This window comes from Symphalangus syndactylus, chromosome 12 (genome assembly GCF_028878055.3).
Source record: "Symphalangus syndactylus isolate Jambi chromosome 12, NHGRI_mSymSyn1-v2.1_pri, whole genome shotgun sequence".
Lineage (NCBI taxonomy): Eukaryota > Metazoa > Chordata > Mammalia > Primates > Hylobatidae > Symphalangus > Symphalangus syndactylus.
In genome coordinates this window covers 146,016,482-146,035,162 of record NC_072441.2, presented here as the reverse complement: position 1 = coordinate 146,035,162, position 18,681 = coordinate 146,016,482, and the positions used below count along the sequence as shown (strand labels likewise).

The following is an 18,681-nucleotide window of genomic DNA, read 5'->3' as shown; positions in this document are numbered from 1 at the left end:
AATTGAGCAGCATGGGGCTTTGAGGAGCTCTACTAGACAAACCTCAGACCAACTACCCTCACTGCCCTTCCCTCACCTTGCCACCGTGCTCAGACCTGGGTCACCGAGGTTAACCCATAAGCCACACCCCATCTCCTTTCCTCCTGGTTTACATCCTTCTCCCTTCTGAGTTATGTACAGTTCTCTCCTCATCCCTCTGAGTTACCTGCATCCTCTTCCTCTGTTATGCTGACTACATTTGGGGGAGAATGTGAGCCCTGTCCCTTTTTGTGCTCCTCTGTCTTGCCCTTGGCAGATCCAGATGTGGATATAACATCTGGCAGGGAGCAAGACCAGCCCCTGGCAAGAGCAGCATCTCCCCAGCCCTCATCCTATGGTGAGGTCACTGTTCTATGTTTCCACGGCAACCACAGGCTGGGAAGATGGAGAAGAGGAGAGATGAGTAATCAGAAGCCAGCCAATGAGATGAGCTGCAGCAACGGATGATCCATGGGGCCATGGGGAGCAGGGACAAGGGAGGCCTGCTCAGCATGTTCAGCTGTTTCCTGGACCCTCCCTGCCATCTGGATGCCTCCACTAGAGAATGTGCTACTAGCACCAGGAAAGAGCTAGAGGCTGAAGAAGCTGAGCTAGAAGCTCTGCTGACCCAAGAACATGGCCCTCCTTTTTTGCCTCTTCAGGGTCTAAGTCTATGGATGCTGACTACCCCCGCCCCATCCCACCCCTAATATCTGCAACTGGGAACTTTTCCCATTTGCTGGGAATGATGGTGGGGCTCTTTCTGCCTCTGCCTGCCATGGAACCAGCAAGTCTTAGACATCCCTTCTTTTTATGCCCTTGGTCCATGATGTCTTTGTTACCAGAAAAGAGTCCCAATCCAGACCCCAAGAGAGAGTTCTTGCATCTCACACAAGAAAGAATTCGGGGCAAATCCACAGAATAAAGTAAAAGCAAGTTTATTAGAGAAGTAAAGAAATGTCTGTTTAGTAACCATTATTAACCTGTTCCCTTAACTCTTAACTGTAAGCATTTTGTGACTAAGAATGTTTCACCTTGTGGGAGTGCATCCCAGCCAGGTCTCAGCTTCATTTTACCCAGCCTCTATTCAAGGTGGAGTCACTCTGGTTAGAATGCCTCTGACATCTTCAGATGCAGTGTCTTTGGAAAGAGCCCTGATTCTAAATTCCAGGCCTGCGCTTACTAGCTAGAGACCTAGAACAAGCTCCCTTTCCCCCTTCTGAGCCTCGTTTTCTCCCAAATAGAGGAAGGCCATCAACTTCTCAGGGTTGTCAGGAGGATTAAAAGAGATAACAAATGGAAAGCCTACCGTGCACTAATATTGAAGGAATAGTAACTCCCTTCTCCTTTCCTCCTTCCAGTTCTTTTTCCCGGGATATTTGAGTAAGCCAAGGCCCTTTGAGACCCTGAATCAGTAGGAAAGGATTCAAGTATATGGCCAACTCCTCCTCACTGAGGTCACAGAGTGGCCTTCAGATCTTGGACGTAAGTTTCCTCATATTTCCCTTTCTCTCTCTTTAAATACTCATTCATTCTACCAACCTTAATTGAGCACCTCCTATGGCCAGGCACTGTGTAGGCCCAGTGGGGATCCAGGGTGAACGGGAGAGCTCCTTGCTGTCACTTAGCTCACAGTGCAGGGGGACTGCAGCCACAGTGGGTGGGGTGGAGTGTTCTTTCTACCACTAGGAAATCTGCTTCCTTGTTCCCCAAGAGTTCTAGATACTGTGGGCTCGAGAGAACAAATGATGGCAGAAGGTAGAGGTTTACTCAACACCAATTTGCTTCTAAGAAACTGCTGCCTGTGGCAGAATGCTCCCTGAAATGAGAACAATGACCCTCCCTGCCCTGGGGCAGAGGGGGTACCTAAGTGGGGAGGGGCAATCTGCCTTCTCAGAAGCCAGCCTCTCCCTGTTGCTGACAGAAGAAAGCCCAGACTCTAGAGCCTGGTCGCATCTATTTCCTTGGTCTAATTTGTTACTGAAATCCTTTTTAAGAAGAGTTCCTGGCGGAGAATAAGGTACAGTATATTGACAAGACTGGGTGCATTCAGGGTGGTATGGCTGTAGACAGATACAGTATATTGAATGAATGAACAAATGAGTCAGTGAAGGAGAGAATCTATCTACCTCTCTAGCTTTAGGGGCTCTGGAGTGAGACTTGGGTTCCAATCTTGCCATATGTATACAATAGCTGTGTGACCTCAGGCAAGTCATGATCTCACTGGGTCTGTTTCTAAATCTGCAAAGAGCATTATCACTGTTCTCACCTAGCCAGCCTCCCAAGGACTGAGAAGCTAGGGGAGGACAAGTTGAGGAATGCAGCACAAAGGATGTTTCTCCAGCTCCTGGCCTCAGGCGATCCTCCTGCCTCAGCCTCTGCAGTAGCTGGGACAGGTGTACCTGGTGTATGTTTTTTCTCTTCCAGCCTCCCTCCTTGGCTGCCTGTGGTCCTTAGCACAAGACCCACTTTCTTTGACATGACCCCATAGCCACAACCTATAGCCTCACAGCCCACACACTAGAGCCACTACCTGCCTCTCCCAGCTTTCCACACACACTGCAGCCACTCTGACCTTTGTGTGCCTTGAGGGGGCACCATGTTTTTCTCTTTATGTTTGCCAACAGTGCTCTTCCTCAACCCTACCGTCTTTTCTTTTTCAAAAAATCTTTTAAAAATAATTTTTTTTTTTAGACAGTCTGGCTCTGTCACCCAGGCTGGAGTGCAATGGTGCAATCTCCGCTCATTGCAACCTGTGCCTCCCAGGTTCAAGCGATGCTCATGCCTCAGTCCCCTGGGTAGCTGGGATTACAGGCACCTGCCACCACACCCGGCTAATTTTTGTATTTTCAGTAGAGATGGGGTTTCATCATGTTAACCAGGCTGGTCTCCAACTCCTGACCTCAAGTGATCCACCTGCCTCAGCCTCCCAAAATGCTAGGATTACAGGCATGAACCACCACGCCTGGCCAACTCCTACTCATTTTTCAGCTTTCAGCGTAACTATCCTGCTTCTGGGTAGCCCCAACTTCCCTGGCCTTCCCTATCCTGCTTTGATGTTTGTTTCAGAATCTGTCTTTGCCATTACACCGGAGGCCCTTAGAGGGCTGGGACCCAGTCTGTGTTGCTCCCTGCTGTGCACAGGACCTGGCATGTATTTGTGGAGTGGACAGTCTCTCCAGAGAAAAGAAGGCCACTTGTTCTTGCAGTGTTCTCTCTGTTTTGAAATTCTGACACCATCACCATCTCCTTCTCTACTACTCTCAACTTTCCTCCTGCAAAAGTATCCTGTTTTGTGTCCTCTTTCTCACTCCATCCCTGAGGGCCAGTAGCCTGGGCCACTTCCTGTGTCTGGTGGGGCCCCAAGTACTCCCAGGTGAGAATTGCCCTTTGGAAAGCATGAGTGTAGCCTGGATCTCAACAGCAGCTTTTTTGGGGGGACGGGGCTATTCCCAGAAAGTGATTAAACCAGGCCCCAGACCTGGGGCTGACTCTGGCTCCCTCCTCAAACTTCAGTTTCCTTTTCTCTCAAATGAAAAAAAGGTTGCCTCTGCAAAAATCTAAATAGCCTCTAATATTGGATTAGGTAAAGTGTAATTAGAAAGGTAAACCTTAGGCTTATAAAATGCCACCTCACATCACCATGAGGTCTCAAGCATGTTCATGTGCCATGTGGCCTGGCCTCCATCCCCTCTTCTGGCACCAGATGGTCCAGTAGTCATGCCTCATAATGCATTCTATTCAGGAACAGCTTACCCAAGATTGTGGAAGGATTCAAGCAGCTCCCGGAGACCTGACGAGCCTGGTTGGTGTGGACAGATGCCCACTGTTGTCCCTGGGTGAGGAGAGCTGGCAAGCCATGGCAGGGTGGCTGGCAGGGAGTGTATCTTGGCCTCAGGAGTCTGAGGCCAGATGTGTTCCAGGAAGCAAGTACAAAGCCAAAACTGTCAGCCTGGCTTGTGCTGAGATCTTGGGAGTTATCCGGGATGGGTTGATGGGGCAGCAACCCAGGACTCTATAGTAAACAAAGACACTGGATAGGAAAAGGAGGGAGCCCATTGGCAGGAAGGACTGGGGGGGCTGGGGGTGACCAGGACTGGAGCCCAGGGTGAAAGATTTCTCCTTGTAAAGGTTGGCGGTGGGAGGACCATGAGGTTAGAGGGATAGGATCAGAGTCAGGAAAAGATAAAGTCAGATGAAGAAGGCTGTCCTTCTTAGAATGGGATCACCCTGTGCAGGAGTAAAAACAGTCCAGGTCACGCCTGTAATCCCAGCACTTTGGGAGGCCAAGGGGGGCAGATCACTTGAGGTCAGGAGTTCAAGACCAGTCTGGCCAACATGGTGAAACCCTGACTCTACTAAAAATACAAAAAAATTCGCAGGGCATGGTGGCGGGCACCTGTAATCCCAGCTACTTGGGAGGCTGAGGCAAGAGAATCGCTTGAACCCGAGAGGCGGAGGTTGCGGTGAGCCAAGATCACGCCACCACACTCCAGCCTGGGCAACAGAGTGAGATTCTGTCTCCAAACAAACAAACAAACAAAAAACCAGCCCAGGCAGCACCAGGAGTCATAGTAGGCTGGTATGTGTCTGGCTACCGATTCTTCTCCCACCACTGGTGAGCCAGTTTATGATCTGTCAGAGGAAATGGGGAGGAGGTGTAAAGACCACCAAGAAAAGCTGGGAGACACAATACCTGCATGAACTTGGACAAGTCAGTCTCTCTGTGCCTGTTTCCTCCTCTATGTGATGAGGATAGCAATGTCTAACCTTTCGAGAGAATAAATGAGATTGTGGGTATAGAGAAGTTTTGTGTGCTGTGAGCCAGGTGCAGAAAATTGCAGCTAACATTGCTGCAGCACTCCCTGAGCACTGCACCGGACTTAGCAACTTTTTGTCTTGCAAACTCATGTCACCCTGACAATAACCTAGTGAGGCAGGTACTATTCTCATCCCTGATTTACAGATGACAGCCAGGATTTGGACTCAGGTAGACTGGCTCTAGAGCTTGTGTGGCTTAACCATTATTCTACACTGGCTCTCCCTGTGACAGTGTTCACCCTGCCTTTTCTGTGACCTTGGGCCAGTCTCTTTTCTTCAGTGTTCCTAACTCTATGGTAGGAGATTGGGCCAGATGATCTATTTAATCCCTCAAGCTTTGGCAGTCCATGGTTCAGGAAAGGAACTTCCAAGTGGGGGAGAGGGTGAGGTGGGGCCAAGGCAGAGAGAGGACAAACTTTTTTCAGTGTCTCTGCCTTTTCATTAGTGAGTAGGCTGGCATGCTCCCCTTTGCCCTATAAGTGGGGCCAAGGGAACAGGTGATGCTCAGTCCCAGCCTGAAATATTCACTGGTCCCTGAGGATCACTGAGGTCTGACCACCAGGTCCGCCTGCCAATAGTTAGGCAAAGCCCATCTGCTTCTGCTAACAGACTCCAGAGGACTCTTCTTCAGTCTTCAGTCTCTACCCGCCCATCTGGGCCCCAGTCCCCTCACCCAGGATCCGTTTATCTGGGCACCAGGCCTGGTCCGGGGCCTGGGGATGGGGCTATTTATAGATGTCTTCTGTCTCCTTGGCCTGGGCCTCTAGCCAGATTAGGCCATTCACACACATGCGTGTGCACACACACATTTTCTCTGTCAATCACTCATTGAACTTGACTGTCACTAGTCTGATGCCTGGCCTCATGCTGAGTACAGATAACCAACAGATGACCTAGACTTGGTCCCTGCCCTCATAGAGGGATGGGAGAGGTGGACTTGTCTACAGACTATGACAATACAGAAAGGCTATTACTATCACATAAGGCTATCTCTATACCATGGAATACCATGGAGGGAGGGAGCCCCCCACTCTCCCAGGAAAGTCAGGAAAGGCTTCATACAGGAGGCACTCTTTGGGCTGGGTCTTGAAGGATAGGCATATAGGAGTCCACTAGATGTGGGGAGGGGAATTGGGAAGGCGGAGGAGAAGGGTCCATTGGGAGAGGATGAGATTTTCCTGGTGATTGCCCTGGGGTGACGGCAGGAGATAAAAATGGCAAGTGATGAAAATGGAAAGATAATGTAGGGCACACAGGAGAAGACCTTGCTCATCATCCAGGAGTCTGGCCTTCTTTCTGAAAGCAATTGAGAGTAATGGAGGGTTTCGGGCAGGGGACCTTTATGATCCGATTTGTATTATGGGAAGAGTTCCCTGCCTGCTGTGTGGAAGCTGCATGGAAGATACCGGTTAGGAGGCTGTGGCAGCTGTCCAGACTGCACAGTCCGGCAGGGCTCACCCATGCCCACACTGCAACTAGAGAGAGGGGGAAAGGGAAGGGGACACACTCCTCCTAATTGAAGGCATGGCCTGGCCACTGCACACATCTCTTCTCTCTTGGCTACATCTAGATGCAAGTGAGACCAGGAAATATAGTGATTATTCTGGACTGCTTTTTACTCTAGAAAAGGGAGAGAGTAGATATCAGGGTACTGAAGGTCTCTGATACAGTGGTTAAAAGTCTCTGAGCCGGGCATGGTGGCTCACACCTGTAATCCCAGCAATTTGGGAGGCTGAGGCAGGTGGATCACTTGAGGTTAGGAGTTCGAGACCAGCCTGGCCAACATGGCAAAACCCCATCTCTACTAAAAATACAAAAATTAGCTGGGCATGGTGGTGCATGCCTGTAATCCCAGCTACTTGGGAGGCTAAGGCAGGAGAATCACTTGAACCCAGGAGGCAGAGGCTACACAGTGAGCCAAGATCGCGCCATTGCACTCCAGCCTGGGTGACAGAGCAAGACTCTGTTTCAAAAATAAAAAATAAAAAAGTCTCTGAAATCAGATTTCTGAGTTTAAGTCCTGCCTTAACCACTTACCATCTGTTCAGGCAGATTACTCACCCTCTCTTGTGCCTCAATTGCCTCCTCTGAGGGTACAGTGAGCTAACACACACCAAGTGCTTAGACAGATCCTGGCACAGAGTGAGGCCCAGAGCTGTTTTCGTTTCTAAGAGAAGTGGGGGCTCTGGGAACAGGTATTGCCCGACTCCCCCGGAATCACTGAGGCACCCACAGTGGGGCAGATATCTGGCTAGGGCAGCCAGGACTACGAGCTGTGCCCTTTAGCCCCATTCTCTCAATCCCCATGGCTTAGCTGAGGCAGAGGATGCTGGGAGCAGGGTATGGGGGTCCTGGGAAAAGAAAGGAAGGTGGATTTTGGAGATAATTCAAAGATAGCCTGAGAAATGATGTCTCTGCATCTAGGGGCTTCAGATGCAGCCCAGCCTGGAGCCGCTTTCCCTCACAGAACAACAGATCTCCCAGGGCCATGGTGGGGCAGGGAAGGGGAGGCGGGGTGGCTAGTCAAGGTCACCTTGACTAGTGACTCCAGAATTGGCTGCTGTGTGACCTCAGGCCTCCAACCACCACTGACCTTCTCTGGGCCTTGATCTTTCCATCTGGAGGCTGGGATCACTTCTCCTTGCCTTCCGGCAAGGTGAGTGTGAAGATTAGATGTCAGTCGTAGAATCAGGTTGCTCCCTGCGGGGCTGAGTGCCTTGGAGGGATGTGTCAGTAGCAGATGATGGTGTACCCCTTCCCCAGGAGGAGAAGCATTGCAGCTCAGTCCAGCTAAGCTATGACTGCCTGTCCTGCCTTCTTCCTCATTTGAGCTATGCTCTTTTCACCAGGCTACTGGTTGTAAAATAGGGTGGGATAAGAGAGTAATGTGGGAGGGAAAGGACGGGTGGAAGGAAACAAGAGGGAGAAGGATAGCAACATCAGGACAAAGGCAGAATGGTAAGATTGAGGGCCCATGGCTGGGGAAAATGAAAACTTAGAGAGAAGGGGAAGGTGTCTAGAATTAGCTTTGTGGGAACCCACTCTCCCCATGTCCAGGAGCAGATGGGGAGCTTGCTGAGGGTAAGCTCTGTGCCTTATTCATCTCTCTGTCCTCTTCTCAGGGCAGGGCACAGTATAAGCCTCCACTGAAAACAGTTCTGCTGTCAGAGTTTGTTGACTGAACCCCAGACTTGGTCCCCCACTGAGCCTTCATGAAGCCTCCCCACCCAGGCCCTGCTTACGGGAGGATCTGAAAGGCAGCCTTGAGAAGGAAGGGCAGCTGGGAGACAGGAGTGTGGGTCCCGCTAGGGCTCCCTCAGTGCCTTGCTGTGCTACCTGGGACAAACCACTTATCCTCTAAAGCTCTTTCCCCATCTGAGTAACGTGAGTCCATGGCTGTGGTTTGAGAGCTATTTTTACTCCATTAAATCCTATCTTCAAACAAATTCTTAGGCCAGGTGTGGTGGCTCATGCCTGTATTTCCAACACTTTGGAAGGCTGAGGTGGGAGGATCGCTTGAGCCCAGGAGTTTGAGACCTGCCTGGCCAACAAAGTGAGACCCTCATCTCTACAAAAAAAAAAAAAATTAGGCCGGGCGCGGTGGCTCACGCTTGTAATCCCAGCACTTTGGGAGGCCGAGGCGGGCGGATCACGAGGTCAGGAGATCGAGACCACGGTGAAACCCCGTCTCTACTAAAAATACAAAAAAAAAAATTAGCCGGGCGTGGTGGCGGGCGCCTGTAGTCCCAGCTACTCGGAGAGGCTGAGGCAGGAGAATGACGTGAACCTGGGAGGCGGAGCTTGCAGTGAGCCGAGATTGCGCCACTGCACTCCAGCCTGGGCAACAGAGCCAGACTCCGTCTCAAAAAAAAAAAAAAATTAAGTAATTAGCTGGGCGTGGTGGCGCATGCCTGTAGTCGCAGCTACTTGGGAGGCTGAGCGGGAGGATCACTTGAGCCCAGGTCGAGGTTGCAGTGAGCCATGATCATGCCACTGCACTCCAGCCTGGGCAGCAGAGTGAGACTCTCAAAAAACCACAAATTCTTAGTTGGAAGTCCAGGAGATAAAAGGGATCTTCACCGGTGGAAGCCAGGAAGGGTGTTGGAACCCACTTATATGGTCCTGGGTGGTCTGCGGAGGCCAGTTTAAAGAATGGAAGTTGTGCTCTCTGGGCCTCAAGCAAGCCTGGCTATCCCACCCCTGCCTGCTATCCCATCCCCACTACCTCCGCATGTCCTTTCTGCAGTCTGGGTGGGAATGGGGGTCCAGTCAACTTGCCAAGAGCAAGCAGTGCCCCTCTTGAGGTTGTCTTTCAATCCCTGGGAAATAGCACCACTCACCCCAGCCCCACCTCACACAGGCACAGTGGTCTTGCCCTGGGTCCCTTGGGCTGGGGGAGGGGCCCAGAGAGAGCCCTCAGATTCCAGAGACTCTGGATGCTTAGCAGGGATTGGGGTCTTTAGTAGGGGGTTGGGAAGAGAAGAAATGTGTTTTGGGGGAACCACGAGATTGGAGCCAGGAGGCTCCTGGCTAAGTGATCTAGAGTAGCCACTGCATCTCTCTGGATCTCAGTTTCTCCATCAGTACAATGAGGGATGAATGCCCTTTCATTTGTGACTGGCAGAATGATAGGAGTGGGGATGGGGGCAGATTTTGTGTTGTGGGTGCTGGGTTTCCTGAGAGAGCGTCTTGCTCATAGTTCAGAGCCAGTGATGGTGGCTGCAGCAGCTGAGCCTTGAAGGGAGGGTTGGTAGGAAGACTTGGTTGAACCTGGGCCCTGCTGCTAAGTTAGTGCATGTTGTCCCCTCCTGGGGCCACACTTTCTCCATCTGTCTAGTGGGACTAGATGCTCCCAGACCCAGGAGTCAGTGACTGCACCTGGCATCAGAGACTGGGGCAGAGGCCTGCAGCTGGCCCAGGTGAGGGTCACGGTCTCATTGTGCAGAGCCAGGAGTGGTTGTCAAAGGTAGCGCAGAAAACCAAGACTCAGGTGGGAGTGCTGGAGGAACCTCCAACTTTTTTGGTTTATAGATGGGGAAACAGGCTGGATGTGGGGAGACCAGTTGTCGAGGGTCCCAGAATGGGTTGTGGACAGAGACAGGATGAAAACTGGGATTGCTGACCATCTATTCCAGCTTCTCCTCACAGGAAGCTCTGATAGAAGGTACAGGGAGTAGCGTTGTCTGGGGAGCGGGGAGATGGCCCCTACACATCCCTGCGAGGTGCTGAAACAGATAACACAAGGGGAGCTCAGCCAGCTTGTGTTCCCTTTCTTTTTTCTCTCTGCTTGTCCCGCACTCTGCTCAGGACTTGTTAATCTCAGAAGTCTCCAGTTAACCATCCCCTCTTTTCCACAAGGACAGGATAGGGGTGCAGTCGGACAGGAGCAGCAGAAAACGGGGTTGGGATTTTGCAGTGATGAAGAGGCCCAGGTGTAGGGGCATGAGATTGGGCTAGGATGTGCAGAGAGGAACTGAGCACAGAGCTTCCCCCTGTGTCTGGGGTTGGGGTGAGGTAAGGTTTCTCTAATCATTTCTGGAACCCCTGCAGAGACCGTGGTTTTCTGGTTCTCAAGTCCAGAAGAGACATCCCAGACATGCACATACCCAGGCACATCCACACAGATGACCTCACCCACACCCCTAGACACGTCCCCACGGACGACCTCACCCACACCCCCAGACACATCCACACAGACAACCTCACCCACACCCCCAGACACATCCATGCAGACAACCTCACCCCCACATCCAGACACATCCACATGGACGACCTCACCCACATATCCTCACCACATACCTGGCATCAGAGACTGGGGCAGAGGCCTGCAGCTAGCCCATGGTGGACCATACACACACAGCCCCTACACAGAACTGGCTACAAAATTGGCAGGATCCAGTGCAAAGTGAAAATGTGAGCCCCTGTTCAACAATTATTAAGAATTTCAAGATAAGGCCGGGGTCGGTGGCCCACGCCTGTAATCTCAGCACTTTGGGAGGCCAAGGTAGGTGGATCACTTGAGGTCTGGAGTTCAAGACCAGCCTGGCCAACATGGAGAAACCCTGACTCTACTAAAAATACGCAGATTAGCCGGGCATAGCGGTGCACCTGTAATCCTAGCTACTCAGGAGGCTGAGGCAGGACAATGGAACCCAGGAGGTGGAGCTTGCAGTGAACCGAGATCGTGCCACTGCACTCCAGCCTGGGCTACAGAGCAAGACTCCGTCTCAAAAAAAAAAAAAAAAAAAAGAATTTCAAGATGATGACAGCAGATCATTAAACCAAGAGCAGGGCCTTTCTGAGGGTTCTGTTTGACCACACAGGTTGGTTTCACACCAATGATGCTAGCTCTGCTCCCAACACATTCCAGCCATTCCCTTGGGGACTCACAGTCCCACAGACACCATCCTGCTAGAGAGACACACTCACCCAGGGACAAACATTCACACCCCTAGACCCATCACCACTGAGGGCACACCCACCTCTCCACCCCAGACACATACAGTCGCATCAGCCCCAGTACCACAGAGCCTCACCTAGAGCCAGAGTTCCTCCCAGCTGGGTGGGTCCAGGCATCCCACCAGGGCACAGGCCATTACACTCACCCCTCCCTCAGGCTGCCAGGGTCTCCTCCACCCTCTTGCTCCACACAATCCCTCCCCTAAATGCACACTAGCTTACCTGCTGGGCTGGCTGTGGAGGATAGAGGAGAGGGCAATGCCAGCTCTTCCACCCACTCTGTAGCCAGCCTGCAGGGACCCAGCTGAGGATAAGATGCCAGTAATAATACCTGGCTGGGCGCGGTGGCTCACGTCTGTAATCCCGACACTTTGGGAGGCCGAGGTGGGTGGATCATCTGAGGTTGGGAATTTGAGACAGCCTGATCAACATCGTGAAAACCCATCTCTACTAAAATTACAAAAATCAGCTGGGAGTGGTGGTGCACGCCTGTAATCCCAGCTACTCAGGAGGCTGAGGCAGGAGAATCACTTGAACTCGGGAGGCAGGGAGGTTGCAGTGAGCCAAAGTCGCGCCATTGCACTCCTGCCTGGGCAAGTGAAACTCCATCTCAAAAAAACAAAAACAAAAACAAAAAAAACAAAACTTAACACTTGTTGAACATTTACCATGTGCCAGGCACTGTTCTAACACTTTATAAATACTAACTCATTTAATCCCACAACCCTATGAAGCAGATAATTTTTTTTTTTTTTTTGAGACAGAGTTTGCTCTTGTTGCCCAGGCTGGAGTGCAGTGGCGGGATCTCGGCTCACCACAACTTCCGCCTCTCAGGTTCAAGTGATTCTCCTGCCTCAGCCTCCAGAGTAGCTGGAATTACAGGCGCCCGCCATCACGCCCAGCTAATTTTTTGTATTTTTAGTAGAGACAGGGTTTCACTATGTTGGCCAGGCTGGTCTCAAACTCCTGACTTCAGGTGATCCACCGTCCTCGGCTTCCCAAAGTGCTGGGATTACAGGCGTGAACCATCATGCCCGGCCCTGAAGTAGGTAATATTTTTTTATCCCCATTTTATAGGTAAGGAAGCTGAGGCACAGAAAAGTTAAGTCACTTGAGCAAGATCACAGCTAGTAGGAGAGGAAGCTGGGATTTTAACCTGCTGCAGACAGCATGCTCTGTCAGTTGTTGATGTGACTGTACTGGGCGTGTCAGGCACTGTGAACCCAGTGGTTCCAGGGCCTGCCCCTGAGGAGCTCAGGTCCTCTGTGAAATGATGAAAAAAGATGATTATGATGCAGCGTCTTTTTGACTGGGGTCCATGGTCAGTCCCAGGAGTCCCCAGGATGGTCACTTGCCTGGAGGAACAGAGATGATTTTCTTTCACTACAGTCACAGTATTTGGAAGATGTTTGCATGAGAGACATCGTCCTTTTTACGTTTTCACAGACAAAATGTCAAATATATAATAAAGGCGTTTTCACTGGTAGTGTACGCTGTCAGATGATGGACAGTCCACACGGCGGCTGGTTACCCAGCCTAGATAGGGGGCTTTCTCAATGGTGGGAATGCAAGGAAACCTGCTCTGCCAGTGTGTTCTGGGCATGCAGCGGGCCTCATTTATGACTTAGTTCAATTTTACAAACCTTCAGGAGCCCCACCCTCCTTCTCTGAGGGTTGCCGCTCCCCACTAGGTATGGCCCCTGAGGCCATGTTTGTATGCTTTGACTCCTGTCCCTTCAGCTTCCCGGAGGGGATACCCCAAAACGAAGGCCACAGAAGCAACTGAGACTGACTGACCCAGGAATGCCTACCTGATCCAGGCCCTTTGTCTGGGGCTTGGGAATCTGCATTCCACTGCTGGGACTGGCCCCTGAACTGAGAACAGGTAATCTTGGGAACTGTAAAGCAGCCACCTTCACATTCACTGCGGTTTACACAGAAGAGAAGCAGAAAGCTATCCACAGGGGTAGAGAAGAATGAGGCAGTGAAGAGGGGGAAAGTGCTGAGCTCCAGAAGCCATCCAGCTCCGCAAGGGGCCACAATTGCTCCCCCAATCCTTATAACACCTGCTTTTTCTTTCCATTAGCCTGAGACAGTTTCTGTTACTTGTAGTCAAAGGGCCTTATTTAAGGCACGTGAATTAGAAAACATCAAAGAGAAGAGAGTGCCACAAATCTCCTGAATGTGTTGGTTTTATGGTCATTTTTGAATATGACAGACTCCAAAGCCATGGAGCTACATGTGGCCTGGAGTGTCCCCAGTGGAAGCTTGAGGTTGTTTGTCTCTCTGTACATCCCCTAGTGGAGTGGAGATGGCTTCCCTGATAAGAAATGTGCTTTGAAAGGACTTTATTAAGCTTGGAATTGCCCAGTGGTTTGCTGGACAATAAATATTTGACAACTGGTTTCTCAAAAATCCAAATGTATAGGTTATATATGGACATATATTTATTATAAATTTTACTGATATGAAGGCTGTGTAGGCCGGGCACAGTGGCTCATGCCTGTAATCTTAGCCCTTTGGGAGGCCAAGGCGGGCAGATGGCTTGAGGTCAGGAGTTCGAGACCAGCCTGGCCAACATGATAAAACCCAGTCTTTACTAAAAAAACAAAAATTAGCTGGGCATTATGGTACACACCTGTAATCCCAGCTACTCAGGAGGCTGAGGCAGGAGAATCTCTTGAACCCGGGAGATGGAGGTTGCAACGAGCTGAGATTGCGCCACGGCACTCCAGCCTGGGTGACAGAGTGAGACTCTGTCTCAAAAAAATAAATAAAGGCTGTGTAGCACACAACTTAACTTACAAATGACACAATATGCAGACTCCCTTTTTTTTTTTTTTTTTGAGACAGGGTCTTACCCTGTCACCCAGGCTGGTATGCAGTAGGGCGATCATGGCTCACTGCAGCCTTGAACTACTGGGCTCAAGTGATCCTCCTGCCTCAGCCTCTTGAGTGCTGGGACTGCAGGCTCGTACCATGACACCCAGATCATTTAAACAGTTTTTTTTGTTTGTTTGTTTTGTTTTGTTTTTTAGACAAGGTCTTGCTATGTTGCCTAGGCTGTCCTCAAACTCCTGACCCCAAACCTCTCGCATGGGTCTCCAAAGCACTAGCATTACGGATGGGAGGTACCATGCTGGTCCATATACAAACACTTGATAGTAAATTCCATACAGCCAATTGATTCTCGCAGAACACTTTCGTTAATTTTTGCTGAACTCATATCTGTAGCCAACCTATGGTTGCAATTCAACCAAAATTTGAAATTGAATTGCATACCAATCTGCTAATTATTTTCCTAATAAATTTATTGTCATTAAATGTGCTACAGGATCTACTGTTATAATATTTTTCTCTCTCTTTTTTTTTGAGATGGAGTCTCGCTGTGTCGCCCAGGCAGCAATGGCTTGATCTCAGCTCACTACAACCTCCGCCTCCCGGGTTCAAGTGATTTTCATGCCTCAGCCTCCCAAGTAGCTGGGATTATAGGCGCACATCACCACCCCCAGCTAATTTGTTTTGTATTTTTAGTAGAGGCAGGGTTTCACCATCTTGGCCAGGCGGCTCTCGAACTCCTGACCTCAAGTGATCCACCCGCCTTATCCTCCCAAAATGCTGGGATTACAGGCGTGAGCCACTGCACCCAACCTACTGTTATAATATTTTTCACCCTTCTACAAATATATTCATTAAACAGAAACTTCTTTCAGCTTTAGTACCAGACTTGACAAACTATTAAGTTTAATTTGCACTTTTAACATTTTGTCTATCACTTTCTTTAGTCTTCAAAGTCAACAAAACAACAAATCAGTTCCTTATTTGTACCTATCAGGACTCAGACAACAATACCCCAAAATGAAGGCCTCAGAAGCAAAAGTTTTTCTTTGACCTCCTCCTGTTCTCTTGTCTTTCTGTCCCATTCTCCCCTGAGGCTAGCCATAGAAACCAGAATCTCTCTTCCCCAAGGCTAGCATCCCTTTTCCCCAAGACAGTTCATGGAAAACAAACGCCTTTTCCCCTAAAGCCAGCCGTAAAACCTAAAAGCATTACTCTGGATTTTCCTCCACCTTTCTGTGTGAAAAGAAGTTATCTTACCTACCTTGACTCTAGGTCATAAGATCCTCATTCCAGAGTGGGTCCTGCCCCACATTCAGAAGGAAGGAATGAACGCTCAGAGCGGCCAGGAAGAATCTAGGCAGAAGTCCTTGCTGGGCGTCCTCACTCGGTCTATTAGCATTTGGTCATAGCGTTTTCATCCAGTCATATTTCTACATGGCTGTCCATACTTTGTTGAACCTAAGCATAAAAATGAATAATTTTCTGTTTTTCTTCAGGTCTTCATGCTGAGGGCTCCCATATACATGTTAATAATAACTTCTGTATGCCTTGTCTCCAATTTTCTGCCTTTTGTGAGTTGATTTTTCCATGAACCATCAGAGGGCAAAAGGGAAAATTTCCCCTGGCCTCCATATACTGTTTACCAATTTCTGTGGTGTAAATACCCCCACTCGGCTGATTCAAGCTGCTGCCGTGATGTTATGGAGCCAAGAAGTTAGGAAGAGATGTGCAGAAGCCATAGTTCCACTACACAGACACCAACAGATGTAGGGCCGGGCGCGGGGGCTCACACCTGTAATCCCAGCACTTTAGGAGGCCGAGCTGGGTGGATCACTTGAGGTCAGGAGTTCGAGACCAGCCTGGCCAACATGGTGAAACCCTGTCTCTAGTAAAAATACAAAAATTAGCCCAGCGTGCTGGTGTGCGCCTTAATCCCAGCTACTCGGGAGGCTGAGGTAGAGGAATTGCTTGAACCTGGGAGGCAGAGGTTGTAGTGAGCTGAGATGGTACCACTGCATTCCAGCCTGGGCAATAGCAAGACTCTGTCTCAAAAATAAATAAATAAATAAAAATGAAAAAAAATAGGTGTAGGTAAACTCAAAAGAATAGATAATAGTGAAATATAGTAAAATAATTAGGAAGTGATGATTTTTACTATCTTTGTTTTTATATAATTTATTTAATTGTAAATGTATACAATTTAATTTTAAAATTTTTATTATGATGATATATATTTTTTGGGGACAGGGTCTCACTCTGTCATCCAGGCTGGAGTGCAGTGGCATGATCACAGCTCACTGCAGCCTTGACCTCCTGGGCTCAAGCAATCCTCCCACCTCAGCCTCCTGAGTAGCTGAGAATATAGGCATGCACCACCGCACCCCGTTAATGTCTAAAATTTTTTGTAGAGATAGGGTCTCACTATGTTGCCCAGCCTGGTATTATGATTTTTTTAATAGAGATGGAAGTCTCGCTATTTTGCCCAGGCTGATCTGGAACTCCTGGCCTCAAGTGATCCCCCTCTCACCTCAGGCTTCCAAAGTGCTGGGATTACTGGTGTGAGCTGCTGTGCCCAGTATACAATTTAATTTTTAACAATGACTGTTCAACAGCCCACTTGCAAAATGCCTGAAACTTTAGCAATTTGCTCTTGCTAGCTGGTGTGAGCGGCTCTTATACACTGATGGACTTGTCCCCAGCCAAAGACATCCCACGGGGCATTGTCAACAAAAGAGGCCCATGATATAATATTTATAATTATAAATATTAATAATTTTTGACCCAGTCAAAATCATCTCCCAGACCTCAAGAAACTCTTCTTGGGGTCACTTGCACCTCCTCTTAATTCTCCTAAACACATCGTTCCCATTTAGACTACTGAATGTCAGAGCCAGAAGGGTCCTGAGGCCATTTGGTGCCTTCAACTTGTGAAGATGGGGAAACTGAGGCCCAGGGTAGGGCAGGGACTTGCTTAAGCTCATTAACATTGAAAACCAAGTCTTACTTCCCAGGTCAGGACTCATCCTATTAACTCCTTTCTTAGGGGTAGGGAAGCCGGCTCAGAGAGAGGAAGGTGAGTGCAAATTCACACAGCAAACAAGCGTCACAGCCAGAGCCTGGGGATTCTCCTCGCCCACCCAGACCTCCTCGGAACCTTCACCTTCCTCTTGGGCCCTGGAAATGAGGCATGTGCGCGCTTCCTCCGTGCACCCAGGGGCCAGGCGTGAACACGGAAGGGGCGATTCCTGCGGGTGTTCTTCTCGGAGCTGAGGTTGGCACGCACCAGTTTGTCCACCGGGGGGCACTACGGAGCCGAGCTAGGAGAGCGCGCGGGCTCCCGGAGCCGCCCAGCCCTGATTGATCCGCACTTGAGCCAGACGGGAAAACAGGTGCCCGAGAGGAGAGGAACTAGCCGGAGGTCACCCTGAGAACTAGAGACAGAGCTGGCACTTGACGCGACCTCCTGACACCAGTCAGGTGCCCTCTCCCGGCGTCTGGGTGCGTCCCTCCCCCGCTTCCGGGCTGCTCCTTCTTTTCCTGTCAACTGGGGTCAGCCAAAGCCCTCCTGGGCCAGGCTGTGCAGAGCCACAGCTCTGTGTGGCATGGCCTTGCACCTCCACTGGACAGTGGCCTGTGCTGAGCGACACATGCCTCATTCCCTCTCTGTCCAGGGCCGCTCCCCCCCTCTTCTTCCTCTTCTTCTTCTTCTTTTTTTTTTTTTTTTTGAGACGGAGTCTCGCTCTGTCACCCAGGCTGGAGTGCAGTGGCGCGACCTCAGCTCACTGCAACCTCTGCCTCCTGGGTCCAAGCCATTCTCCTGCCTCAGCCTCCCCAGAGTACTTGGGATTACAGGCGCCTGCCACCACGCCCAGCTAATTTTTGTATTTTTAGTAGAGACGGGGTTTCACCATGTTGGCCAGGCTGGTTTTGAACTCCTGACCTCAGGTGATCCACCCACTTCAGCCTCCCAAAGTGCTGGGATTACAGGCGTGAGCCACCGCGCCCGCCCCGCCTTCTGTCACTCCGTATCAGCGCAAGTCTTTGCCGTTTACCAAACAGTGTCACAACCTCTGATTACCTTCTTTTTCTGCGTAGACAGGAAGGGTGGCAGGGGCTGGGGTTAGACCTGAGCTTCAGTCTTGGACCAGCTACTCAAACTCATCTCGTTACACAATCACTTTGTGCCTCGGTTTCATTATTTTAAAGCAGAGATCATCGTTCTTATCTCACAGGGTTGTTGAGAGGATTAAAGGAAGTAGCACAGCAAGTCCTTGGGAACTTTTCTTTTTGAGACAGGGTCTTGCTCAGTATCCCAGGCTGAAGTGCGGTACCGCGATTGTGGCTCACTGCAGCCTCCACTTCCTGGCTTCAAGCAATCCTCCTGCCTCAGCCTCCATGTAGCTGGGACCACATGCGGCTCCACCATGGCTAATTTTTTATTGTTTTGTAGAGGCAGGGTTTTACTTTGTTGCCCAGGCTGGTCTCCAACTCCTGGGCTCAAGCGATCCTCCCATCTCGTCCTCCCAAAGTGCTGGGATTACA

At 50.1% G+C, this 18,681-nt stretch overlaps 1 protein-coding gene across 1 annotated transcript in view; it reads left to right on the top strand.

The window, feature by feature from the left end:
* The first annotated feature begins 1,107 nt into the window (after window positions 1-1,107).
* SERINC2 (serine incorporator 2) overlaps window positions 1,108-18,681 on the top strand; it is a 57,728-nt gene continuing 40,154 nt past the window's right edge. The window contains exon 1 of the mRNA XM_055255489.2: window positions 1,108-1,503. Within this exon, the coding sequence (XP_055111464.1) occupies window positions 1,453-1,503 (51 nt within the window). The 5' untranslated portion in view covers window positions 1,108-1,452. The remainder of the gene's footprint in view (window positions 1,504-18,681) is intronic.